A 27,989-nucleotide genomic window follows, 5' to 3' on the forward strand; every position below is an offset into this window, starting at 1 on the left:
TGTTCAATGAGGGCCGGTCGTTATCGACTGGCTGCTGTGTTTAATCAGGCACTACAGAGTAGGTCATCCAGCGCATCATAAGCTCTGCTTACGACTATATGATACGAGGCTGAGGATTTGTACCAGGTTTGAAGTTAGTCATTTGTGAAAATACTTCCATGATCTAACAGTAAGAGGTGTTTGCTTACGGCGCAACCCAAACCTAACCCACCCAATTACATAACGCAAGCTGTCCCAGTAACAGCTGGAATTGAAAGCAGGTTAGTTTGACTTTGCTTGTGTTACAGAGTTGAGTAAATTGCAGTTTGTGTAAGCTGAGCGTACCAAAAGCAACAGGAAATTCGGTCGTTAATCAAGGTACAGATTGCAATGCACATGCGCACTGCACGGTGTGCTTTGATACTATGACAAGGACGTGTAGCACACCAGGCCTAAGTGTAGTTTTTAGTTGGTTTGGTACAATGAATGAGACCTCATTTTAAACCTGTGTTAATCGTGAGTACAATTTTATTGTGTTATTGGGAGGCAAGCAACGCGTGACTTAAATTAATTAACATGGCATTTTGCCCGTTTTGATGTGAATGCCTGTTTGCTACATTTAGTTCATTTGCAATAACCGTGAACTGCTTTTTAAGCAATTTCCCCGTTAACAATTTAATCACCTTGGCGTAGAAGGTGTTTGTTAACCCCACCGGTGTTGTACAGTGTGTTTACTTAAACTTTCAACACAAAGCGGGTATTTACTTTGCCAGGGTGATCGACCGAGTTAAAGTTTTGTTAAGTTATTACGGTGCTGAGGAGTTTGGCGAGTGCCCAAATGTGGGTGAATAATTAACACATACTTAACCAGATAAATGGCCAAGACAACTTTTGCGAAGTAAAACAACTTCGATTTTTAATTTCGACAGTGGTCCTTTCCGGCGTGACGCAATGTATCATGCGACTTTCTTCTACGTTAGCAAATCGTGACGTCACGTACGCAGGAAGCAATTTCCGCTTGCAGACAGTTATGTGCATCAGTACAAACACAGTACGCTGTTGGTTTTAACAGCAACAAGATGTACAAACAGGCAGGGGCTAATAAAAGATGTTGAATATTTGTTCGACTTGTTGATATCCGGTGAAAGCTAGCGAGAAGAAAAAAGTCGCGCTTAACTTGAAAGGCAGTCAAGCGTCAACTTGTTCCAGCAAGAAATCCCAGTCATGCCACGCGCTTGACTGAATGTTAAGTTTCGTTTGACCCTTGAGATTACTGTGGTGGTAAGTATGATAACGTCAACTTAATAAGTTTTGAGTTAGCGCAGAGCAGTGTAGAAGGAAATACCAGTTGGTCTCTGAGGTTTAGAAGTCGGATTGTTTTAACAATCACAACAATAAAGTTTCTGTAATCAACAATCATCATATTGTTATTAAAGGTTCGGACACATATTCAATATGACAAGCAGATAATTGTAGACTTAGTATATAGTAATACAGCTTAGAGATTTGGTGCTGAGCGCGTTGAAAGATACACTTGTTTTGTTGTCATCTAGTAAACTTCAAGCGAACTGTCGTAAATGGCTGCGGGCTACAGTTGTAAACGATTTGCGCAGTGTAGCCCAATGGTGTCTGTGCGACTGTCTAGTCAGCGTATGTAAGTGAATTGCTTCAAAACAAAAACGCAGAAAGTGTAAAAACGTAGTTGATTTGAAGAACAATTCTGAGTTTTCGAGTCGTGACAAATTGATCATAAACGATTGAGAGTGCTGGTGCTGTTTTTGGTGGAGGAAAGGTTTTGTCTTACGTTACGTACAACTGAGGCAGTTGTCGACGTGGAACCGAGAATAAGGACTGAGACTTGAGATGGAATGCGATTTACTTTCAAATTTTACAATGGTGACGTATTTTAGACGATATGTGAGAATGACAAACAAATGATGTTGGCAAAAACGGAAAAAAAGGCTTGTATTTAACATTATTTGATCTAAAAAGATAACGAAACTAAGAACGCCTGTGGCTAAAACGGTTAAATGTGGCCTAAAAATAAAGACATCTGGTCTCACATAAGGATTAAAATGCTCGTAAGACGCCGATAATAAGAACGTATGGTTACCATGTGTATTACTATGACAAGCAAGTATATCAAGCGTGGGAAAGTATGCAGCAGTTATTACCAAATAGTTAAGTTTTCTGAGAAATTCGCAACGTCGCAATCAAAGCAACGTCGCGGATCGGTAAACAATCGCGCTGTTTTATTATGACGTCACACATAGCGCGAGCGTGACGAGGGGTTTAGAGAATGCCACATCGTACGGAAGGATGACTCTAGGGGCCTATTCAGCACAAGTTTACCCACAGAAAAGGCGAACGCGACCACATGGGACAATGCCTTGAGGGAATCTCGAGGGTTTTCAAAATTTTCGTTTTCTAGCCGATTGTCATTTACTAAATCTTGTGGCCTCGTTTTGTGGTGCCACAGGAAAGTGTTGGTTCGAGGAGTTTGTATTCACCAATGTCTTTTTATCAGGTTGTAATCAGTCGACCCTTTAACTTGTAAAACGTTTGTTGTTTAGTTTTTTCCACGTGTCTTGACTTTTTAACTTTTGGTGTTAGTGTAGGGATATTTCTTTCATACAAACTGGCTGTTAGTGAATCGAATATTAAAAGTTGTCTATGAAGAGAAATCCAAGGGGATCTTGCCCAAGCTGCAAGAATGTCCGAGATTTCTTCAAAGAACCTCTTCATTCAATCAAGCTGGCGCAAATCGTGAGTTGAGCGAACCTTATCAACTTTAATATGGAGGATTTATTCGTTTGTTAGCTAAAAGTGGATATCAAAGTACAGTTTAGGAAATAACAGAGTAAGACGAAAAATAATGCATAAAACCCACAGGGAGATTACTTGGGCGCATATTTATGAAAATCAGTCATCACATTATCCCCAGTTTATCCATTTATTTTTTTACAGGCATTTATTCTCCTGGATCTGATCGCCACAGAATCCGCATTCATCTACCTCCGTTCCATCAGGATCAACTGGAGAAGAGGAGGATTTCCTAGTTTTGACCTCCAGAGGATCATCCTCATTCTCTCACTCCTAACAACATCTGGACTCCTATGTCTCCTTAACATCCAGTGGAGAAAAAAACGCAGTGTGATGAGGAGTGCAAGATGTTCCTCCTGCAATGGTTTGGGGAAAGATGTTAACCCATCAGAGTATAAGACATCCAGCAAATGCGACTGGGATTTCGGGGTAACTGTTAATTTAAGTTGTTTGGCCACACCGGGATTCGAACCCGTGCTATCCTGAACAACACCGCAGACATTAATAGTTGATATAATCGCAACGCTTGCAAAGAAGGATTAAAGTGCACAACAAACGGTTGCAGAGTTTGTTCATACTACTACATTTTATCATATCGACCAGAAATAATCAACATCAACAGCAAACGCTAATTCATTCTTTGCAAGCGGTTCCACCGTCAACCATTCTCAATGCAATAAGTACACTATAGCGACATGTGTTGCAAATACCCAAGTAACTTGTACTGATTTCTCAGCTGTATACTAAAGCATAAAACCTCTTGCTAAATGTACAGCAGGTATACTTTTGCAATCAATATAAATGCGTAAAATTTAAACATTGTATAGTTGGTGACTCAAAAGTTGGCAAATCTAGTCCTGCTTGTTGGTGTATATTCTATCTTAACCGGTTTCGTCGGTAGTAATGTTAAGTAGGCCACTGGCCAATACGGCTATTGCATCACTACTGCATCGTGTTATACAGGATTACATTCATTCCCTGATCAACGCTGCGTCCTTTATAGTCTGTGCACTTTGTATGATCGCGTATGTCCCTTCAGACTATGAACATCCTATAGAGGTGAGCTTTTATTTTTCCGTTGTGTTTGGATGGAGTTAATGTAACCACAGTAACATATTTTTCCATGAGAATTTTCGCTTTGTTGTTGTCACAAGTTTTCGAGAAAGTAGTGAAATTTATCTTGGTTTAGAAAGTAATGCTGCAAATAGTTGAAACTAGGTGTTAACATTTCTGCAAACTAAAAGTGCAGTTATGATTTTTTTTTCGAAAAGCAACAATTACCATTTTTAACGTAAACTTACCCGCCGATTTACCTTGCAGGTTGTCATCAAGGTAGTAAGCTTCCTACTTGATCTTATTCTCTGCTTGCTGTTCACCAAATCATGCATGACTGCCTACTTTCAATATCAAGTTCCCGAGCCTTGCAAGTGCGCGGGTGACACGAATCCACTCGGAGCTTATTACGACAGCTCCACTACGCCGTCTAGCGCCAATAGTTTCTCGGACGACGAGTTGGATCAAACTGTTTTATTTAGCAAACATAAAAAACGAACTAAAGATGGAAAAACGTACTCCTCGCTTAAAGAGGAAGACGAAACTTGAACACAAAGAAGATCGTAGCTCATGCGAGCCGTCTAGCGGATACACTTGCCAGTGAAAGTGCACCACCAGGGGGTCTTCAAAGTTTGTAGCGACAAGCGGCATTTTCTTGTAGTTTTCACCAGACGCACTATTAGTAATGGAACAGAGGTAATTCATATTTATACGAGGCTGTATGTGTATTTTATCCCGAAGCAATTTTGTTGTCCATTGTTGCTCTATTAATATTTGTTCTCTCAGTTGCCTCAGAATAAGCTTAGCGGACCAGTCGTTCACTACGCCAATTCATCACAGGCTACAAAAGCATTTCTACATATCCGAATCACGCTTTAGTGCTTTCTATATATGTGACGTTGGTGTTCGTTGCTTTGTGTCGTCACAGTGCAATATCAGGCCACGATCGATATTTCCATTCATTTTAAACAACGTTTCATTTCACGAATAAAAATGTAACGTTGCAAACAGTGGTTTCCACCTGCTTCGGAGTAATTTTTCAAGAAATGGCGGTTGTTTTTTGTTTATTAATATTTTCACAAGCGTCCTGTACACCGCAGTTGAAATGTACCAACGAAATCTACATCTACACATAAGAAGATCGAAAAGAAAACAAGAACAGGTAAAGAAACGATTTCGGGTATTTCCGGAAGCTTTCGGAAAGTTTCGGTAAGTTTCGGAAAAGTCATATGTACATGAAAGAAGGAAGCGCTAAAAAACATTCGATTGTGCGCGACGTTGCCCCGGAAACTGTTACGTAATAGAAGGGTTCAATTGGCGCTTGTCACGTGAGTAACTACAACAATACAAGATTTCCTAAAAGTTTTGAACTGTGTGAAACAACAGTCCACGGGGTCAGGAATTAAATACATGTTTGTGTTTCCACTAAACTTCGGGTGCATTATATTTATGAACAAAGCAGGTTTGAGAACACCAAGCGTTTCTTGACATGTTTCGTTGCTTAAATTTAAGAAAAGAAACAGGTTTGCACAAAGTCAACAATTTCCGATTTGTGATTAGTTTTGACAAAGTTTGTGAGAAACGACGAACAATGGTTCTGATTCTATATTGGCACCCCTCAATGACGACGATGACGTAACAATTGCGTGGTAAAAAGTACGCAAATTGGAACAAAGCACAATAAATAACCGAGGCATCTCCAAGTCTGGCACAGATCCGATTCCATCACATATTTACACCACAATTAACCACAAGTTGCCACAAATCTCCGTCTCAGTCCCACGCTGCGCGTCCGCGAACCTTCCGTGTCACAATCTTTCGCTGTGACGTCACACTTAAGTTGCTTTTTATCTACAGGTGACGTCATTCTTGTGCGTAAAAGGGAAGAACCCCCTGTATTGGCTGCGAGTATCTGCCTGTATCGTCACAAACGGGTGTGTGAGTGGGGGTAGGGGAACCGTCGCCCAAATCAACGCTTTGTTTAAATTTTAGCGTCAAATCGCGAACGGCCGCCGATTGTTTGTCAAAGGTGGATTCGTAGCTGCCGTGATTGTTGTTCGAATTGTAACTATAGCCGTTGGCGAGGTGTTGTTTCTGCTGGGTAAACTCGTTGGGCTCCGGAGGCATGAACGTCGACATGAGCCTGGTGACGGAGCCCCCGGGAACGGTGGGAGTTTGCACGGGTTTTGGAACATTCGAAGTCCGTCGAACCGAGTTGAATTTACTCGATGGTTTGCGTCGAATCGTGGCAGTACCAGGGGTTGTGATAGGTGTTGAAATCACTGCAATAAACGAAGCCATCATGAGATTAACGCAGTTTTGACTCACAAACTAAACGCCCCTAAAATTCTAATTGCGGGCAAGGTTATAGAACAAAGAAACACGCTTTAGTTTGTATGTTATTTATACGTTAACAAATAATTGGTCACCACGGGACACTTACTGGTTGGGACACCTGCCGTTGAAGCAGGCCGCCGATGTCGCGCGTTGCCGTGGTGATGATCACGTGATCTGGGCATGGTCGACCACATCTGGTAGTCCACGTGGTTCCCGTCGTCACCGTTCGTTGATCCGAAATCGGTGTCTGGAGAAAACTCAATATTACATTTGTCCGCATAACGGTTTTTATGTAGACAGGGCTACCCAGCGTTATACCGGCGGGCATCGGTAATCTTACTAAAGATTTTACCATAAGGTTGCTTGCGGGTTGTTATTGTTTGTTTGGAGCAGTGGTTCTTTTTACCGTGTGGCGCACTTGGTAAGATTAAGGGGACTAGTGATTATAAATTCATTATAAATCCATGAACGATTTGTTTCTATGTTTACAATTTGCAACCGCAGAAGGCTGACGTTATCTTTTTATTTACCTGCATTTTTTCTAAACCTTCAATTTTTTTCGTTGAAACTGTTACGCAAAACTAAGAACGACACAACAGGACGTCGCGACTGACTCACAGTCCGTTTAAAATGTTCACATTTGGAAATCAGTCAACGTAGGCAAACATTACTGATTGAGGGTCAGTGGCAAAACCCAACAACACAACAATGTAAAGCAACTTACCGTGCGACGCGATTGTGTCTTCCGAGCAGGCAGGCGTTGTATTCTGACTACTGTAACCACTGCTACTCGAGTATTGCAGACTATGGTTGCTGTTCTTTCTACCCAAAGTCATACTGGTGAAATCTGCTGATATGTTGGTTGGGGCGGAGTAAAGCGGCCTTGTTAACTTCACCTCGTCCCTGGGAGGCTGGGGTTTGGGTTCATAGGTCACGTGTTGATCGTTTGAAACAACTGAGAGGGAAAATATGCCATGGTAACAATACAGTCTACAGTACAAAATGGAGAACAAACGGTTTGTTAAGGTTTCGTTCTTTTGTATGCTCTTTAACAAAACTGTATTGACATATTTGCAATATAAGAAACTGTTTAAAAATGGGCAAGTTTTCTTGATCAAAGTTGTAACCGTGTTTTAATAAAACCAACAGTTACCCGAAACATACTCAAAGATCCCAATTACCTCCTAAAGGTGGTGGGGGCAATGCATCATCAATCGGGGCTTCCCCCGGCCCCAGGTCCGGCGGGGGCGGAAGGGGAAGTTCATCTTCCTCCACCTGGGTCTCCGGAAACACAAAGCTGGCTGGCTTGGGGGGCCTTTCAGGGGATTTTAGAGCAGAGGGTGGGGCGGCAGAATGAGAGCCGATAAAGTGGGGTTCCGACAAGTGACGTAACATGGGTGGCGGGTGTTTCCCGTCTGCGATCCCACTCAAAGACTGCCGATGATACATCGACGCGGGGTCGGGGCGAGGGGAAAGTACTGGGGGGCCGCTGGGTTTACTGGGGAGGATGTTGTTGTTGTTTGGGTTCTGCAACGGCGGGGAGGGGGTTTGATCGTAGGGACCTGGGGGAAAAAACGTCTCGATTGAACGGATGAAAATATCACTTGCAATATTCACAAAGTTGTTTTCTTATTGTTGCTCTTGACCCCGTGCAATGATGCAAGAATCGGTGGATCGAAACAATCACTTGTTCCATTTTAAATTGAACAAGCCACAATTTTAATGGTGTTTGTTAATTTAGAAGAATAAGAGTCCCTATATTAGAGAGATAAAAATAACGAGAAATAAATGCTGTCGACAAGTAGGGAATATAACACATTTACCCATAAATTTCTATCGCTGCTTACCTGGCCTGGACCAATCCTTCCAGGAAAGGGGGCGATTGTGGCCGCTAGATGCCACTGCGGAGTCGGGAATCTGAGCAGAGTTGGGTCGAGATCGGATGAGAGGGGAAACGGTCCCGCTGTCCATGCTCTGTGAGAACAAGAAAACCTTAGTTCCAATCCAGCCAGGTTTAACGCTTGGCAGGAATCCAATTAACGAGGCGGTCGTGAAACAATTTACTTTTAGGTAGCATTGGGCGATAAAAGTTTGATTAAACAACGAAATCAACTAAGATTTTGCTTTTTGTATCGCTAGAATCTGGCTCTAGGTTGGGCATTGTCTTTCATGCGGCGGCATCAAACTATTGTTTTAAATATATTTTAATAAGGCAACAGCTTGAGATTGATATCGGTTAATTTTTTACTTACTTAACTAATGGAATACCGAAACGAACTCAAAGATGTTTATGTATAAAATTTATGTAAATGGAGGCGTCCTATTGATAAGGTCATCGAATTATAGCATTCATATATCTTGACATTCACGTCGTTTGGTAAAATCATTCACCTTGTCGATAGGGAGCGGGGGTTTCGAGGTAAGCGCCGGGTTGCCATCGCCGGAAGTGACGTTCACGGGAGCGGCGTTGCCGTTGCCCTGGGAGATGAATCCGGAGTCGTGGGAGGATACGGATGATAGGCGAGCGACGGTTGGAGGAGCAGATTTGCAAGATGTCGGGCTTCCCTGGCCTGTCGTACTCCCGCTTGGGTTACGACGATGAAAACTCTTTGGGGAAAAATATTCTTAATCAGTTCGTTGCAACAATCCTACATTGTTACTTGTGAATGGTTCCTCAATAGTCTCAATTGGGCATTGTTTTAGTACTAGTGACACAAACTTGTCATGACATCTCGTTTGAAACAAGATATTCAGCTGGTGCAGTTACTTAAAATGCACTGCGACGCAACTTTAAAGTTCATGATCACAATGCCGCATTAGTGTTTTATTCTTGCTTCAAAGAACTACTTCAACTAATGATCCGGTCGGCGTTGTTATTTAACAGGGTAAAATGTTTTTGGTGGGAATTTTACTGCTAAATTATCGTGTGCAAAAGCTGGATCATTTAAACTTGGGCCATTATGTACTATGGTGCTGATATGTCACCATTCCCACAGTGGCTGGGAAACAGAAATTTGAACAAGCGTGGAAATGCAAATAACTTGTTTTTCACTGCCACACTGTGAGGGTAGAACACCGTGAACCAGACAAACATATCGTAAACTCACAGTTAAAAAAACACAAGTTAATGATTTTCAACAGTTCCAGGAAAAGCGTTTCAATTGATTTAGTTGTAAAAATAGGAGAATTAAACTACGCTCTTTCTGTACTGACACAGATTCCCAGATTAAAACCTATACAGTAAAACTATACAGCCTTCGGTCCGGTTTGTACGAATGGAAATTCCGACATGGGATATTAAAAGAAATTTCCCATTTACCTGATACCGATGGTGATGGTTTAATGATCCGCTTGATCTCGAATCGGAGCTGTTTAAACTAAACAAATTTTGTGTTAGAATATTAGTACAATATTTTGAGTGAATTGCATACAGGGCCACAGTTTCAACATATTAGGTCGCTTTATTTATTGGCTCCAATGTTTAATATAATGTGTATTCAGTACGTAGTAATGTGATAAACGGCATCATGCAAAAAATTTCTTTTCAGTCCGCTGTAACTTGAGCACCGAAACCCTGAAAAAATGTTTAATCTACAACAAGATCTAATGCCCAGGGCCATAAAGACAATTGTATGTAAAACATGGACAGTCTGCCGATGGTTGTAAAGTAACGCGTCAACATGAAGTCTATATAATCTATATCACCTGCAGAGGGACGACTTTCTACTTCCACTGAGGCCTGGAGAGGCGGGCGGACTCGATCCATTAAAAGAACCAAAACCACCATTGCTCAAAGTCATGGAATCCTTCAAATGAATTAAAAAGGCAAGAATTAATAAAGTTTGAAGGTTTGAAGTTTAGAGAACCATGAATTAAAAAAAAACATTTTTTTTCGTAGCAAACATTTTAAGATAAAAAATGAAACAACAGAAATGGCTTCAATACTCCAGTGAGACGAAACCAGACAAGTAAACTACAACCAATACAAGCTAACCACGAACCCACTAACCGAACACATAATAAGAATATAAGCGTGGAAGTCACATACCGGTATAGGTGAAGATGGAGTTTGAGAATTGTTACTCATGAAATCCTGAACAAGTTGATCAGTTGACGTCGGAAGTTGTTTTGGATTACGACACAACCTCGTGACGTCACTACCTAATTCGTGGAGGTGACTTACTTCGTTCATCATCGATACCTGGAAGTCCTGGAAAAGGAACAAAAAATTAAACAAGTGATTCCCAAACTGGGTGCCCTAAATCACAAGGTTCCATGACAAAATATGAAAAGAGTTCCAGGAGCTGCTGGTTTTAAAGGCAATCATGTTGAAAACGTAACTAAAGAATTTTGGGTTCGGCGGACAAAACAGATATGGTAACACTGGTTTAAACGTTAGGAAATGAGCACTGCGGGGGAGAATATTTGAAAGCGCGAAAGTTATTGATCCAAACCCCACAAAACGACATGTTTTAATATTTCAGTAGCCACAAGTATATGTTACAAAAATTGCTGCTGACCACAATTCGGATTCAAAGATTTTGCAAAAGGAATTCTTTGACCAGAAAAACATGTAAATGTATTAAGTATTGATCACACTCCGAATAATAAAAGGTTGCCGACTTATTTACATAGTGTTATTATACACAAAACAGAGTCAAATCTGGAATAAACTTGAAGGCCATCACAAAAATATGCACCTCGGAGTTCATTAGCAAAGTAATTGATAAAACGGCGCCAAAACCAAAAAAGGCGAACGCAGGATAAACGCCTTAGTAATAACTGGCATTACAGGTTGGGAATAACCTTAAATATGGACTGGAAAGAAGCTTTACCTGGATGTCGGTTAACGCACGCGTAATACTCGGCATAATGTAGCCCAAAATCACGCTGGATATCCAGGATTTATCTTGTGTTTGTATTCAAAACAATGGAACGTGAGGCGTTATCTCGTAATGAAATGGGTGATTGTCGCCAATAGAATGTGGCATTGTTTAATAACAAGACACAGATGTCACTTTCTACCGGCATTAGGCGTTTTGTGCGGTTAATAAAATGCGTGTAGTGAATTAATTTGCGTCCTCACATTACTGGGAAACGACTGTTGTTCTGCTGCAGCGTTGGAAAAACATGTTTTTGAGCTATCAAAACTGCTGGTGTGTATAGAATTGCGTGAATTGATGCAAAAATATGAATCTGCATGGAACTTTTTGATAAGACTTCATAATTTACTAAAGAACGATTTGGCTTCAGTAATCCGAGCAAATAAAGAGCATTGTTTGGTGAATCACACAATTCCTGGGGTAGAAAAGGTAATGTTTGAGTTATGTATGCGGTAAGGTGCTGTACACCTACAGAAATATGCTAATGACTGTGAAAGAGAATAGGATAAAAGGCTTGTATGAATCACAAAGGGATATTGCACAACTCTGACCTTCACTTACCAAGTTCTGGGGGTAAATATTTGGGAAGTTTAAACCAATGTTTGGTAATGATGATGTTATTTTCTGCCTTAATGGCCACAGGTCATGCCTATCTTTGTTTTTTTGTTGTGCGTTAGGTTACAATAAACTGAAATTTAACATGTTTAAAGAAATTCATTTTAACTGCATCAGGTATTTAACATTAATTTCCATCTTTAACATTGAAGAAACGTTGGTTTTGTTTTAAATACAGTCAGACAGACAGTAAACAATTACTCGGGGCTTAAAATGCCACTTACACATATAAGAGAGCAAAGTCTGAACCACATCCAAACACAAATTAAGCAACAAGTCGTTATTTGTTAATGTTTAACATTCGGTGCTGGGGTTCGACAAACACCAACCAACACATTACGTTATTTATGAACTAAGTTCATTTCACATCCAATATTCTTCCATTTTTTTAATTGTAAAATTTGAGGCCCTTTCATTACCTGCCATTGTTTTTAGACCACACTGTATGTGCATGCTTTAAAATAAGAAGTGTTAAAGGTGACAGATTTTACATACATCGTGTAATGAAAGGTCATTATTTAAATGGTCATGAAGATGATAATTTACCTGTTTGCATAACATAGGTGTCCAATGCATTCTACAAATGCATTAATGTGTTGCATGCCTTAAAATGTCATCACAGAATGGCAAGGTGCATTTACAAACTACAAAGAGATGAATTGTAATGCTGCAGTGTGTAATTGTGGTTCCGAGTGGCCCAGAACTTGAAGACAAGTGAACAGTGAGAAGTGTTTAATGAGTATGTGTGCGGACATCAAATGCCAGTGTTGAAATACCACCCATGTGTTGTTGCCGAGCAACACATGACTAAGATTATACCACAACATCAATGCCATAAATGGACAAATGACAAGATTCTGACTAATTGTAAATGACTGGTTTTTGCTCATTTTTAGATTTTAAAGATGTTTTCATGATTTTTACCAATCGAAAATGAGTCTTTTGAACATGATTCAAAATATGATCACAGCTGTTAATTAAAAACTACATTGGCAAATATATTTTTAAACTGGGGAAGCATCACATAATTATGACAACCCTACTCCAATACAAAGTTTTGTCTAAAACAGGAAAGCTTATATGGTTCATACCAAAACTGGGGCAAGGGCATTGGCGAAAAGACAGACACGGCTTCTTTCTTCGACCAGCAAATTCCTAAGCGCAGACTTCTCTGTCTCCTCAAGGGTAGTCAGGCGTTCATTCACGTCATGCACAGCTGAGTTCAGCTGGAACTGGATATCAGGTTTGCTCCCTGCACAACAGCATGCAACAAAATCAAGCTCAATTGATGGTTTTTAAAACGAATCTGAAAAGTCTTCCACATTGTGTGAAAAAAGTTTGGCTTAAATTTTTGGGAAAATGAATGAGATCTGACAAGAATCAAATCAATCACAAAAGTTTAATGTTGCATAGTATTCCCATTAGCAAATATAACCAAGGTTTAAATTGATAAGAAAATGTGCAACTGGTGTACGTGCTACATTACTACTTTCACAATTAAAGCAATTCATCAGAAGTTAAGGTGGCTACTTAATAGTAGTTACATAAAACAGAGTGTTGTTACACAACAGCCGTGGTAAAGCAAATTGGCTTACGCCAAAGACTAAGCTTGCTAATACACTGGAGAAAAGGAACAGTCTTAAACAATGTCTGTTTGAGCGGGAAGGCTGTGACAACACTATTTTAGTCACTTTAAAACACACAAAATGTGAAATTATACATTAGCATTTCCATATTCGGTTTGACAATATGTGACATGTATAGGAATGATCTAGCTGACAAATTTTCACATTTATTAAATCTGGACACAAATTTGCCAACCAAACATATCTTGTCTATTTGGCTACGAGTTTTTCTCTGAACTATTTGTTGTGTTTATTTTCCAAAACATGAATTGAAGCTTGTCACCTTTTCTTGCTTTCTTCTGTAGCCTCAAGGTGTCACCATTGCGCTTCTTTATGTCGTGCATTGCTTTCTTGTATTCTGTGTAAAATGGACAAAAATCGTTTCAGATACTGCATGAAACTTAAAGTTACATAACCTATGGACAGAGAGGATAGTGGCTTTAAAAACAACTGGACTTGTTTTTAATTTTACAAACGAATCTTTCTTCCACTACCTTTTGCATGATCTTTCTCCAGTTGATTGGAAATCTTTTTCCATTCCTCAAGTCTGTCTTGTATTGGGGTTATCAGGTTTTCTAACAGAGCACTGGAACAAAAGTTAAGCAATAAATTAAAGATAAAGCCCCAATTACAGTGATTTTTTTCGTCAGACAGTGTGACTTACTTGGTGAACTGCTTTAGCTTATTTTCAACCATTTTCTGTCGGACGCAAATCCTCGTCAAAGCACTTCCGATGTCTTTAGTTGATCCTGAGAACACAAAGAAATTTGAAATTACATAACTGAGCAGAGAAAGCTTCATAACTTAGCATTATATGTTGTGCAATTCATGTTGCTTTTGTTTATAAAATTTCTTTCCTTAAAACAAACAAAATAGCCAATGCAATAGTCAAGAATTTCAAGCTACAGAGGTAGCAAAACCAATCATTTTTTTGGGGTGTAAACTATGAAAGACAAGTTCTTTTCAAGTTCTATGGTTTGAAACTATAGGAAAGAATTTCAAACACAGATGATAATTCAATTTGTTTGTATATATTTTACTGTATCTTGCTTCAAATGAAAATAACTGTGAGTTATTCCGTAAAAAAGCGGGACTGAAACAAGCAGTTTGTTTGAAATAACACAATGTTCATGATCTAACTTTACTAGCTCATGTAGCAGCTGGTTGATGTGCCACCACTTCCTTTGAAACCTGAGAGCATTAACTATTTTCCTGTACCGCTCACCACAAGTTGCTGCCCATTATCACACTGATATATTATCACATCAGCGAGGTTTGAAAAAAACTAAATAAGTTGAATCAATCCCATCTATGTTTTAAAATGAAAACAACTCAATTATGTATTGAAGTCAAATGTAGAAATTGTGAGGTAAGTGATAGCGAATTTGTTTGCATGACTTTTTACATTGAATGCAACAAGCCCAAGTCAAATATGCAACATATGTTGTTTTGAAGCTTGGGACAAGAAACTGCAAATGCAGAATGCAATCCCAAGGGATAATAGTAACCATATGGCAAACTGAAGACGAATTTAAGCCAGTACAACCTTAAATTTGCACCTTAATTAAGCCCCTTCCTCCCTGGCCACAAGGCAAAATTAAGTGAAGAGTTTGGACAATAGCAACACAAGTGGTTATGCTGCAAGGTCTAATACTGGACGCCGAGTAAACACAACATGCGGCAATTATAGAACAAGCGGCATCGGGGGACAGCAAGGTCGTCCGGTGTCAATTAACACCGGTCTTTAATCCCTGACACAAAGGTGCTGGGCAGCATCCCGTGCTGTACGCGTGTACGAATTAGTCAATATATAGGTCAGCTTCGGTACAGATCGAGCCCAGAGGTTCGGTTTTGCACGCTTGCTTGGGCTAATCCTCTTTCTATGGGCAGCAGCAAGGCAATCTTGCAGGGTTCGGTGAAGCTTATCAACTTTACCCATGGGAGCAGCGCATAAATTGACCTGAGAATCGCGCGAGCTCACGAGATGGGTCAGGTATATGGAGAGTGTCCATAGATTGATCGTATCGATTCGGTGGGTTTATTCGAGGCGGGAAGACAGTTTACCAAAGACTTGCCCATTGTTGGGTCACGATTTCGGCGCTGCTTTGTAAATACCATCCAGAAACAACTTTACCCACTGCCAATAACTGCTGTGTGCAACTGTGTGAGGGTCAGTATTTTTTTCTGTACTTGTACACCACAGTCGGAAATAGGATTTTCAAATATTCCGGGGTTTTGTTTGGAAATGCGTCTTTTGATATAAGCTTCAAATGCAACAGAGAGACCTGGTTGAACTCGAAAACTGAAGCCATGAATTTATCCAACATTTAACTTCGCGGAAGGAGACCGACCGCCGGATATCCATAAAACCCTTCAATTTTCCCAGAACGATGACATCACAACATATCCCAGAACAATGACACGTTCCTTTTTCTTTTCTTGGTTTATTCTAGAACGTTCAGGGTTCTCTGAACCATGTATGGGTTTGCGAGGCCTCTATCCGCCCAGAAATAAGACTTTTCCGGGACAATGGGAAGCCTCTATTACGACATAATGGTAGGTGTGACGTTGAATCGCGAGTTACAAAAACTGGTGATTTACAGTTTAATCTTGTGCGTTGGTGGTCGTTGAGCAAAATAATTCATTTCATTTTTATTGTTTGTTTGTTTCTTGTTTGTCTTAGAGGTCGAAACCAAAGACTACATTGAAAGACATTTTGCCAATGGTCGCATTACCAAAATAAACCCATTAAAATTTGGAAATAAATTTTAAAAAAAGAATTAACGTCATGAACGTAAATGTCTCGACCACAGAATGCAAACCGCACCGTGCGTCCATGGTCTGGATTCCTTTCATCAACAGTAGCAGAATTTGAGACAAGACATACTGGCAACACACCCTTGGGTTCATCATCGCTTCATATACATGCAAGGGTTTTGTTATCACAGGACGTCGAATGATTGCACGAGGCAGACGAAGCAAGATAAACATGACCTTGAATATAGGGGGCCGTGGTGGTTATGGACAACCATTCGTTGTACATAAGTGGCAAAATCTATTTCCGTAATCTGAATATTAAATTAAATTAAGACGCATTCATTTCACAAAATCTCTTATTTGTGATCAGACGTTGCTTGTCCTTTTCCTCTTCCATAGAAATTCGCAGGATTTTAGGATGACGTCAACAATCGTGAATACGTCATGTTTAGCATATGACGTGTTTCTTCACATTTAAAGCAGACGTCGAGACAAGATTATAATTACCAAATATGAATAAACTATGCATTATTAAAACATATAGAAAGGATAGATGTCCATGTTGGTAAAATATTCTTTCCGCAAAGTGTCTGACTCAGAATTCGAACGAAGGCGACAGTCTACTTCGGTAAACTTTCTTTTCAAATAATTGTTTGTAGCTAGCCATTGGTATAAATGGGGGTGCAAAAAACTTTGTTTATTTGTTAATTTTGTAACATTTAGGAAAACAAAGATGAACAAATGGAAATTAAACCGTAGACGACGAATTAGTTATAGCAGTTCCATGCTTGCTGTTTAATTCTCACATCGGTTCAATTGTAAAGATGTCACATTCAACGACCTTTTGAACACGATCACATGTGAATGAATCAACCTTAGTGTTAATCCGCAAATCGCCGCACGTCAGGACCAAGTCAACGCCAATTATAAACCGTATTAAGAGAGGTGTGGGCGTTATCATCACTTGGCACCTTGGACATGACTTCGTTGTTCGTCAACACGAAGACAGTTTGATATTGGACATTTAAACATTTCAAAACATCTCACATTTTGAATAGAAATTTCACAATATACACTATAAAAAAATAACAGAACCTTCCAATAAAAGATTTCCAAGGATCAGTCATTCTATCCCAATCAACGCAATGATTTCATAAGCGACATATATTAGTTAAGGAAAGCCAACAGATTGTAACCTCGGAAATAAATGATTCCATAAATGTGGGAAAAAGCAACAGACTTTTTATTTCGAGGTAAATAGTTAATTATGTTCCATAAAAACAACGTCCCATGAGAAACAAGAAAATATTGTGTAATATCGAAATCACTGAAGTATCGAAAAGAGACAAAAACGTGGATGCTAAATTGGTTGACGACAAACAGTTTACAACTAAACTAGCATCCTTCCATCGCCCAATTCAACTTCCTCGATTCTTGTTTACAATTCGCGTCGAACAGACAGAGGAAGAACATCAACGCACGGTAACAGAATATTGTTGCCAATGCTGGTGTCACATTTAAACGTAATTTTTACTACGACGTCGGGCGAATTCTGACAACTTTGAAAAGTAAAACCAACTAGTTTTCTTTTCGTGGAATCGACAAATATATTTTAAATGGGGTCTTGCTGCAATTTAAACTACAAGAGTAAAATAAATAGTTTGAAAATTGAGTCGAAAAAATCTGAATTAAACACTTTCCAGTATATCTAGCTTTGTTTTTATTCAGTGGATCTTTAATATCAAAGAGCATTAAATGAGTCAGCTCACCGCATTTCACGCAACACTGACCACCACACAACGTAAACACAACGTCCATCCATGACGCCCCAATCCCCATACAAAACACAAAGCTGGACATTTCCTATAGTTTTAATATATTTTATCGCCCGCCCCTTGCTACCCACAAGAGCACTTTGTGTTGGTCACGGTGTATTAAGCATTGGACGACACTCAATTGCTCGCATGCGGGTTTACTTCGTACACAGATCGACAACTCGCGTGCGAAAGATGAAAAAACTCTGTTCTCTGTGTGTGGTGGGCTTAATAAAGAATAATGGGGAAAAGCTTTTTGAGACGTTTGTATGAATCAGACCTACGTCATTGTTAACAAACAAAACTATCTTCTAGTTTGTGACGTACGTGTGCACTTCTGGAAAAAAGCATATCACCGAAAGACAAAAACAGATCTGACTGTCAAAGTTTCTGCCGTTCTTAGCTTAGCAAGCACATAAGAGGCATACATACTATGTTTCAAATCTTGCACGCTTATTCTGCAAACAACCCTTTCCACAACGCAAAGCTCTTACGTTGCTGACATATTCCGATTGAAAATAAGTGTTGTGCCACATTTTCCTAAAGCAAGTTTTACTTTCAAAAAGTGAGGAATTTAAACCGTGAAAATATGTGGTAAAAGTGCTTTCTTATATCAATATTGTTTTTCCAACTCCAAATTACGAAACGTTTGTAAAAAGTGCCATCACATGATCGCATCAGTTATTGATGCAAAGTTCGAATGATATTGATTGCAACAACTTCCCAACTTCCTCACTTGCAATTGCGCAGACCATTATAGATGATTACATCATTATTCTTAACCACGCTCGCCACATGCTGCTGTCATTAGAGTTTGAATTGGAAAAGAAAACACATCAATACCCTTCCAAAACAGTAATTTTGGATAAAGCTATGTGTTAAGATGACAAAGTGACAAATGTTACACTAATAAGGTTGCATTTGGGACTGGATTGTAAAATAACAGCGGACTAGAAGCAATACAACGAGTTTCCGGAAGTGCGTTGGAAGTGGCAAGGAGACCTTGAACCCATTACGGAAAAAGAAGATTGCATTGCAAACATCTGACAAACAAACAAACACAGGCATCCTTCTCGTGCTACGAGGAAGCTGAAAGATCAGCCGAAATCGCGAAAATGAACAGGAAAAAGTTGTAAACAGACGACGTTCAAAGGGACGTAAGTATTCATAGGGCGGATAGTGACCGGCTACATTCCACAAGGCACTTGTCACACAAAGGAATGGAATTTCTGTCGCATTCTGTCAAGGGTCCCTCGCACGAAAGTCAAGAAAAATCCAAGCTTGAAGTAGATTTGCTTTGCTCGACGGCAAGACGCCGAAAACGGCGACGAGGTCCCTGAACTCTACGCCAGAAAAAGAAGGCAGCAAGCATTTGGGAGGAGTTGGCAAGCCTTGTGTGGTAACCGGAGACACCACAAGATAACCACGAGTCGTTCACCTTTGTGACATCGCAACACCGCCACTGTGACAACATAAAAGCTAGAAACCGCCTGGCAAAACATCTTTCTGTTCAATCTGACACAGGTGGGTTTCTAAATTGCAAACCTAATTTGGTTCTGCACAATTTTACCAAGTGCAGGACCTAGTGTTAACTGCAGAGTAACTTTTGGCACCACCAGCAATCCAGAACATCCATAACAGTAACCGAAGACCAAACCAACATCACGTCACGTGACATCACTGACCAATCAAAAGCGTAGGATAAATAAGTGATGTGAAACAATTCAACTGATGAACTTTTTGCCATTACATGAACGAAATTACCAAACAAAGTTAAACATTCAAAATTTCCCACAGTTTTACGCAAACTTTTACATATTACGTAACCATGCATGGGTGAAAGCGACAATAAAAGGTGGAATGGTGGGGAATGAATGAAATTGAATTGCTGTTTGACGGCAATTGAGGAAATCATTCGATATGAGAGTTTACAATCGCAAGTCAGTCAAGGAAAGAACAGCGTTCGGCTCCCAAGAGAAACATATTCTTTGGCGTGAAAGAGTCAAACATAGCCACGGTTTAAAAAATACAATAACAATACAGTTACATATGAATACTGAAATTTTCCTTTTCCGGTTTTGTGTGTGTTTGCGGTTCATGTATTTTACCCATATGTGCGTTCCTAGTATAATCCAACACTACTTACTATCCATGTTCTTCTAAGATGCCCTCAACAGCACTTTCAAAGCAAAACAAACTTTCAACGTCACCACAAACAATACAAGGTGGCAGCAGGTTAAAAGTGCATTCACCGAAACACATAATTCTCCACACCATTGTTTTTAGTTCTGCTCGACGACGCGTTTCAACGCAAACTTACCGGAAACCAAACAAGTACAACCTCCACCAATACTGAGGGTGCTTGCTGGTTGACGTAGCAGAGGTCAGGGGTAAGCACAACAACGTACATAAGACGAGGACCTCTTCCTTCACGCCCGGTTCGCTGTGACATGTTTGTGGCATGTGGCATGTTTTTTGTGTGTAAACGGGCGGAATGTGACACGTTGCTTGTGTTTGACATTCGCGATTCTGCTTCTGTTGATTTTCATGTAGCATATTGGTGATGTCATATTCTGTCGTGATTTTAAATATTAATCCAAAAGCAACGGTAAATTGGTAACCAGTGGAAACACGAAAGGTTTCAACTACAGTAGGCAAAAAAAACTACTTTTTAATCAAACAAAAACCTACTGAAACCTTTTTTTGTAAGAAACAAAATTAGGGTGTCAGATTTTGCTGAAAAATAATCCCATTTCCCTAAAGTAAAATGCACCTGTCTTTGGTGACATTCATCAAGTAGTTAGAAGTTAATTTACTGTCAAATATGACAAGTTCTGAAGGCAGTCATCCACTATCTCCACATGTGCGAGAGGAAACGTTTTCGGTGACATTTCCCTGTTGATTTCTGACTTGAAGCACGAGAACCTCATGAGAGTTCTTCAACAATTTAAAAACTACAGAATCACAAATATGGAAGTCTGATATGATTGATTTTGATTTTGTCAAATTCTTTGAGGTTTTGCTGGGCAACAATTTTTGTGCAACAATATCAATATTTGTGTACATTTTACTCTGAAAACATTCTGTTGGTTAGCCTTCCCAGCATCGTGTATTTTTATATCACCGCAAATTGGCAACTTCTAGATGTCAAACTATTTCCTTGTTGAGTGTTGGGAATACTTCCGCATTGTTTGGAAAGGAAGACTACTTGTTCGTAAAACTGTCGACAGCACTTCGCAACAAACTGTTACATCTGCTTTCCCTCTCTATGTCAACAAAGAATGTAACTGGAAACTTAATTAGAACACCAGCTCAATGATAAATAAAGACGTGTGACTCGACCATGGGGAGGGTACTCGCAACGGGTCGAGTTGTCGACGAAATATCGAGTTACTCGACTCGATATTACGACTTTGTTTCGATAATTTATCGTCGGGCAAAGAACACAATGGAGAAGAGGTTGTGTGGCTATTTGCGTTCGCCATAACAAGCGACAAGTGCCAACTTCTGGAGACTGTTCTCTGTGTCATCACAATGGAGTGGTTTGTGACATCATAAAGAACGGAATAAGTACAGGCGGAAATGGGGTCTAGAGAGCATGTCAGGCAGAGTGGAACCAAATTTATATAATTACATTACCAGCCTTTTCAGACTCGGATGTACTTGATTTAAGGCCAGACACAATCTCCAATCAATTAAATTAAGACCACGTCAAATCCACAATTTTCAGTGATACCGATCTTTTCTACGCACTTGATTCCCATGTGGGAACGTACATTCAACGTCACCCGTAGCCTTCCGCTCACTGTTCGTGCTACAATCAACACACACCCAATTGTTACCAGCCGTAACCAGGCAACCGATTCATAACCGTACCATGTCACACCCCTTAACTATGAGAGTCTGGGCAAGTAGTTCACCTTCTTAAGTATGCAGGGGGTCGACAATTTGTTGAATTGAAATTCCCACACTTGGCCGACTGCTTACTCATTACACATATTTAATAGCGGCGAGGTGGCGGCGTTGAATGGAAAGTAAGGTGATTACAAGGTGCTCAGTGGGGCGCTTTCCTCCAAGTAATAGACTCCTTGTCGCCAGTAATAAGTTGATAATACTCTGCTTGGTGCAGAGGATTAGTCGTTGCTTTCGCGTCGACGCAGACGTGAGAGACACGTAGTGAGGTGGAAGTAAACAAACAACGCTAACGAGTCTGGGAAGGGGAAATATGTCCAAGAAATGTAACTACTTGCTTTCTTGCCCCCTTTTACATCATAGAATCCAAAACGCTCCCCACAAAATTACTGTATTATTTTGTATTATATGAAGCAAACATAAGTTACAATGGCATGCAAAATTTACCCATAATATTGGAAGCCAACAGCTTTTTTTGCAAAGTAAGTGAAAATCAAGCGATGTACAATGGGATTGTCCCGTGAGTTCGCCGGAGTTAAAGCAGGTTGTTTAAAACCACAAGCGGTAAACCACACCAATTTCACTCCACGAACACCACCTGAACCCCGAGGTAGGGACAAAAAAATTACCAAATAAGTCCAAGTCGACCTCGGACCATTCCACTTTTCACACGCAGTCGCGTAACTCGAGCGCTCAAACATTTTAACTGTAAACTTCACGGCACGACGAAGTTGAAGAGTTTGGGAGGGTGCTTATGACCGAGGGGGGGTCACTTACCCCCCGGTGAACAAAAGCTTGGACCGTTTTTGCGTCACTTCGCTTTTCACTCGATCTGCGATGTGACCCGCGTGTTCATTGAGGCGTGCTAAAACGCGGCGATGCGTGCTAACCGACAAGGCAAGGTAAATAACAGCACAACCCGGCAAAAATTCCAACTATGATTTCCACAAAGAGGGGTTTGTAGTTTCTGCTAATTACAGTGCACGGTTCGGTAATCGGGCTTGCAATGTATTGGGGTTAATCCTGATTGGTTTGGATTGGGCAACACACAAACCGATTATGTGGATTATGTTGGGCTCATTATGAGTTACGATGCGATCAAAAATTCTTCACACAAAACTGGGGTATATTGGCAAATGATTACTGTTAACACACTGATTCAACATCGCGCCCGGTAACAAAGGGCATCCAAGCGCGCATGACCAGCATGTTAAATAGCTGGAACACATTTGCCTTCTAGTGTCTATCAACTATGTACATGCAAAGAGGAAAGTTTCCGTTGCTAGGAAACGGATACAGCACTTCCCGATTTGCAGATGAACAATAGACCATGCAGGATTAATTGGATTTGGTAAATGGTCAGTCAACTTTGAGCTTTTTGAGACCCTATAATGTGGATTTTTACTATTGTCTTTGATAAATATGTATGTACACAACAACATATCATGCAGTGTTTCGGTATAAGATGAACCTTTTGACTGGAAAAATGTAACAGATTGCGATAGTGCACGGAATTGACTACAACACATCAGTGGTAGAGTTTAACTGCGGGAGAACTCAAATTGGGTTTGCATGTGAAAGGTTTGGTTCTTATTCCTCAGACCTTTTAGTACTAACGAAGTTCAACAATTGAGAAGTTAAGCAGATGAAGCCACAAGATTCCTTCCAGCGATCGAGTGATTCTCAAGAGAACGACAGCCACAAAGTGGGACCACGAACTCGCAAATAGGAAGCACCAATGCCTGCTACTAACGCTGTGGGGAGCAAAGGTTTTCCTCTACACACTCGTGTGCCGCTTGCAAGAGTGCCAATCACTCTATAGTTAGACCACAATTAAGCATCATGACAGCTGCACGTGCGATTGGCTGCGACATAACAGCATACGATCCTTCAGCAGAAAAACGTTTAACGATGTCGCTTTCTCGTAAAACATTTAATTCTTCCGCATGTTTAAAAGGGGTCCGGTACCTTGACATTTAATTACCGACCGCTAATGTCGGTCATTACAATACGAGATTGGTTCAAGGTTATGGGCGGGGCGGTAACAGTCAAACGTTTCAACAAAAACTTGAATTAATGCGAACGGGTCGCTACGGGACTCGGGTTGCTTAGAAACTTATGGCAATATATTTGGCGTGTAGAGTATCACGTGATGTACTGCCTTGAGTGTTCATTAAGTTTAATAGGGCAATGTAAAAACCGAACAGCAATGACTGGGTATTTATATTAGAAGAATGTGTATTGTTTTCCCATCAAAACGGAATATTATCAACAAACAAGTAAAACAGAATAATAATCAGGTTCTGTCCATGCATATGGTTCAAACATCTTCTTTCGGTGGATATAAAATTTAAAAATCAATGCAAGAAATATTGATCAAAGTTAAATGTCTCCAACTGGTCCAACCTTCCACGTTGATTACGGTAAGAGGTTGCGCGTGGGATCAGATGACCAAATAGTTTTCTTAGAAGGGAGATTAGATTATTCGATATGAGTTACCTTCATGCCCCAGGCCTTACAATACGAGATTAGGAGATGAGTTGGCCGGTGCGTGGCAGAGGGGAAACTTCGAAAACAAAAATATCTTTAACACTTGGATTTCGAAGAATGCCTCACGGACATAATTGTAAGCAGCAAACTTCTTTCACATTACATGCACAGATGCTGCATAGTTTTCCTTCTACTTGAACATAGAAATGCCCTTCCGGTATAATTACAGCCGATTATCGGGTTTCAATACCCGCACTTTATCACGTGACACGACGACGTAATTCATCGTTTGTTCGTATTGTTGACGCCAAACTTAAGAAGAAAACAATAAACCTCCTAACATCGCTTGAGAGTGCCGAGTGGCGCTGTGAATCACTATACCTAGTTGGACAGGATTTAACCTTTAAAGCGGACGCACGAAACAACGGACGCGATCGCTGTTACCTCAAGCCCTTACGCAACCATCGTAAGAGCTTTTGAAACCTTAGCCCGTAGTTTTGTAAGCCGACAAGCGTAGTTTTGTGAGCGAACAACGACAGAAGGCGTTGTAGAAAAGCATCAACGACCAATGGGACTTAAAACAAAGTGAACTGCTCCCTCTTTCAATGCGTTTAGTTCCGACGATTCGTCCGTCACTTTTTGACAATTCTTGGTCGTGAAAAGATCAATTTAAATCACCAATTTCTATGCTGACTACTCTAAAGCACTTCCGACAAACCTTTCCCGCCATTTTCAACAACGGAAGTCAATTAACACGTACCTCCAATAACTGGACTAGGTTGGGCCAATGTTTTATGAATAAATGTCCTGATAACTTCACGTTGAAATAGTTCAAGCAAGATAACGTGAAATTATATTCCTAAAGTCACATGCACAAGCCAGATGATCATTTTCAAGGAAGAAAACTTGCTGCCTTCCATGAAATATTGTTAAAGTTCCACATAATTAAACGGTGCTTGGAAGCACAACCATAGCCACGCTTGCTCATTACAAACAACAACAACAACGTCATTCACACGTCACGAACGAGAGTTGTACAAACAATAACAGAACGCAGGGTTTGTCTTGATGATTTGAACTTGGGAAGCTGGATATGAAGTCTGACAGGAGCGGAATGGAACAAAGGCAACGATCGATATCTCTTTATCGTCGCCGTCAACGACACTAACCCAGACAATGGTCATTGTGACGAGTTAAACAAAGCATGGGATCCGACGCAATCCCCAGGGTTTGCCAAAACACAACTGCTGCCACCGTTTGCGGTTGTACAGGGTTTACCACATCCGCACACTAAACCACGCCCTGCGACAACGACACGGGAGATGTCAACGAAGGTTGAACAGAGTAGCTTTTGTCATCCGAACCACGTGACATCCTAGAAGTGAGCAGGAAGGTGTCAGGGTCACGTGACACTGTTAATTAACTCGCGTGCGTCGCGAACGCTTTGCTGCTACTGCTGCGTGCGCGAATTGAAACACAGCGGGGTTTCTCAAATTCAGCTGTTTCAGCCACAAGGGGTTAGTTTTGTCACAAGACCGATATCTAGGTCCCAAGTTGTGGGGGGCCTTTATACGATAGAGTTTTATTGATTCGTGATAAACTATTCTGCACAAACAGAGCAACGTAGTATTTGATTGCTACACACGCAAAGGGCTTTAATTTACATTCAGCAAAGGTTGTAAATACATTTCGGCACAGAAACGGAATTAACGACAGTAAAGGTTGTTGATCAGGAGGTTACAAAGGCCAAAAACATCAACCGCTTGATTCACACACATGCTCAATCGATTAACTGACCGTTTTGAAAAGTGCGCCAAAAGTGTTTAGCAACATATTGTCACGAAATATGTTTCTTCCGCTACAGCCACAAAACTCGTTAGGCAAAAGTTCAAATCGGTTTTGGGAAGTAGCTGCCAAGGGACAAGCAATGTTCAGTAAATCATTCCTAGAACTACAAACGACATTAATTCACTTTTAACTCAACATGTCTCTGTTAATTATGCCATATTAGTATGTTGCAAATGGACGTTACTTGTTGTGCCTTTTACTTTTTCATTGAGAATAAAAGAAATCAGGACAAGAACATCTGTCTTTACATTTCAGAATACACTAGAAATCTTCTTCGCAGAACTGTCTCTAAAGGTGAATTAGCAGGTTCCACAATCACATCACATTGAGCAGTCAAGTGCCAAACAGGTGTGAATACACAAAGCAAGTCATAATAAATCCTATCTCTAGGACACTCTGTGTTTAACAACCACTCATTTGTTGATCTTTCTAACACAACCCCGGAACCAAACCATTAGCCGACAAGGCAAGGGATCAATTTGCCAAAAGGATGTTAATTCTGTGACATTGAGAGGTTTTTAGTGACAGAAAGACGGGTAATTACAAAAGTATATTTTCGTAGTATATATTCTCAAATGTTTATGATATTGGAAACCAAAGCAAAATAATAATAATAAGAGAAGGCTTACAAAGCATGTGCTCTGTCTGTACCTTCTTATTACTCCACAATATATGCAGTAAATAACATTGACGAAGTATGCTTGAAATCTATGATGTGATGTTTTTAATTACAAAGGAGCATTACCACCTGTTTCAACATCCTAATCATAAAAGATTTAACCCAGTAACAGACAAGTGGGTTAAGCAAACTCAAATGCACCAAACAGGAAAAGAACAGCTGGACAAAGCACACAAGCTTTCATTTACAGATTTCTCAAAATAGAAGCACACAATAGGTGCTGCTATAATTAGTAACAAGAAAGTGGCCAAATTTTATATTTGTTTAATTGTTCGTTTTGCATATATAGCAATCACAGTTAATAATCATTTAAATAATAGTGGTCAGATTAATCCTAACCTTTAGTGTTCGTAGCATTATCTGCAATCTTTTGCATTGACTCCAGAAATGCAGACACAGCCATTGATGTTGCCCTGAATAAAAACAAGTTTTTACCCAACAGGCAATCTTACTTTCTTTACGCAATGCCACCAATAGGATTAGGTGCTATGCATCACACAGGCTAAATAAAGGTATCAATTACCGAAAGGGTTTTTGAAAGCCTAACAATGATCTGTATATATTCATAAGCGCAGGTTATTTAACACCAACTTACTTGAGTAAAGAATATAGTTTTGTTCCGCGAGCAGCGAATTCCTCCCAAACTGGAGAACTTGACTAAAACACAAAAAAGACTTCACTTGGTAAAATTCACCAAGTTTTTAACATGCATTCTAGACTTTATAAAAAATAAATAAACTTTTGTCCCATCAAACCTTTAGATCTGTAACAATATGCTGGAACAGTGTTCCCAGTAGTGAACATTCCTTTTCTATATCCATTTTCTGAGATCTCAGGACAATTTCCCTTGTAAATAGTCCCAAGTAGGGTATATCCTTAAAACGTAGCAAATACAAAGCTCTTATCTGTAGATGGCGACTCTTTCCATGTCCTCATGCACAAACACACATTAAATATTCAATAGCTGTGTTGGTGGGCAAAATAAAAGAAAGGGTATCTGTACACAGTAATCGTTAGCAACGTCAAATTTTATTACACGCCGCGGTAGCTGAGCAATATGTTTCCGGTCTAATACTGAAGGCACAACCGACAAATAACCGGCTATTGGCTTTGAAAATGTAGTTTTGAATTGAAACTGACTAATACAAATTTTCGAGAAAGATGTCTCGTTTTG

The 27,989-nt window shown here is 40.1% G+C and overlaps 2 protein-coding genes across 2 annotated transcripts; one reads left to right on the forward strand and one right to left on the reverse strand.

The window, feature by feature from the left end:
* Positions 1-2,557: 2,557 nt before the first annotated feature.
* Positions 2,558-5,048, forward strand: LOC145893867 (uncharacterized). Its single transcript, XM_082982236.1, has 4 exons — positions 2,558-2,745; positions 2,947-3,231; positions 3,766-3,861; positions 4,123-5,048. The coding sequence occupies exons 1-4, from the start codon at positions 2,653-2,655 to the stop codon at positions 4,402-4,404; spliced, it is 756 nt and encodes a 251-aa protein (XP_082838362.1). The 5' UTR covers positions 2,558-2,652; the 3' UTR covers positions 4,405-5,048.
* Positions 5,049-5,192: 144 nt separating this feature from the next.
* LOC145893866 (protein MTSS 2-like) lies at positions 5,193-27,806 on the reverse strand. The gene is made up of 16 exons (XM_082982235.1): positions 27,571-27,806; positions 27,411-27,472; positions 27,155-27,228; positions 13,980-14,064; positions 13,810-13,901; positions 13,599-13,673; positions 12,782-12,942; positions 10,241-10,402; positions 9,898-9,998; positions 9,512-9,569; positions 8,584-8,799; positions 8,040-8,166; positions 7,374-7,754; positions 6,917-7,147; positions 6,299-6,439; positions 5,193-6,137 (listed from the first exon to the last, which is right to left on the reverse strand). The coding sequence occupies exons 1-16, from the start codon at positions 27,634-27,636 to the stop codon at positions 5,719-5,721; spliced, it is 2,451 nt and encodes an 816-aa protein (XP_082838361.1). The 5' UTR covers positions 27,637-27,806; the 3' UTR covers positions 5,193-5,718.
* Positions 27,807-27,989: the final 183 nt, after the last annotated feature.

This window comes from Ascidia mentula, chromosome 3 (genome assembly GCF_947561715.1).
Source record: "Ascidia mentula chromosome 3, kaAscMent1.1, whole genome shotgun sequence".
Lineage (NCBI taxonomy): Eukaryota > Metazoa > Chordata > Ascidiacea > Phlebobranchia > Ascidiidae > Ascidia > Ascidia mentula.

Coding starts and splice junctions, on each gene's coding strand:
- LOC145893867 (XM_082982236.1), top strand. CDS start 2,653: ATGAAGAGAAATCCAAGGGGATCTTGCCCAAGCTGCAAGAATGTCCGA. Junction 2,746..2,946: donor CAATCAAGCTGGCGCAAATC/GTGAGTTGAGCG, acceptor ATTTTTTTACAG/GCATTTATTCTCCTGGATCT. Junction 3,862..4,122: donor ACTATGAACATCCTATAGAG/GTGAGCTTTTAT, acceptor TTTACCTTGCAG/GTTGTCATCAAGGTAGTAAG.
- LOC145893866 (XM_082982235.1), bottom strand. CDS start 27,636: ATGGATATAGAAAAGGAATGTTCACTACTGGGAACACTGTTCCAGCAT. Junction 12,943..13,598: donor ACAGAAGAAAGCAAGAAAAG/GTGACAAGCTTC, acceptor GCTGTTGTGCAG/GGAGCAAACCTGATATCCAG. Junction 10,403..12,781: donor ATGCCCTTGCCCCAGTTTTG/GTATGAACCATA, acceptor TTCCTTTTCCAG/GACTTCCAGGTATCGATGAT.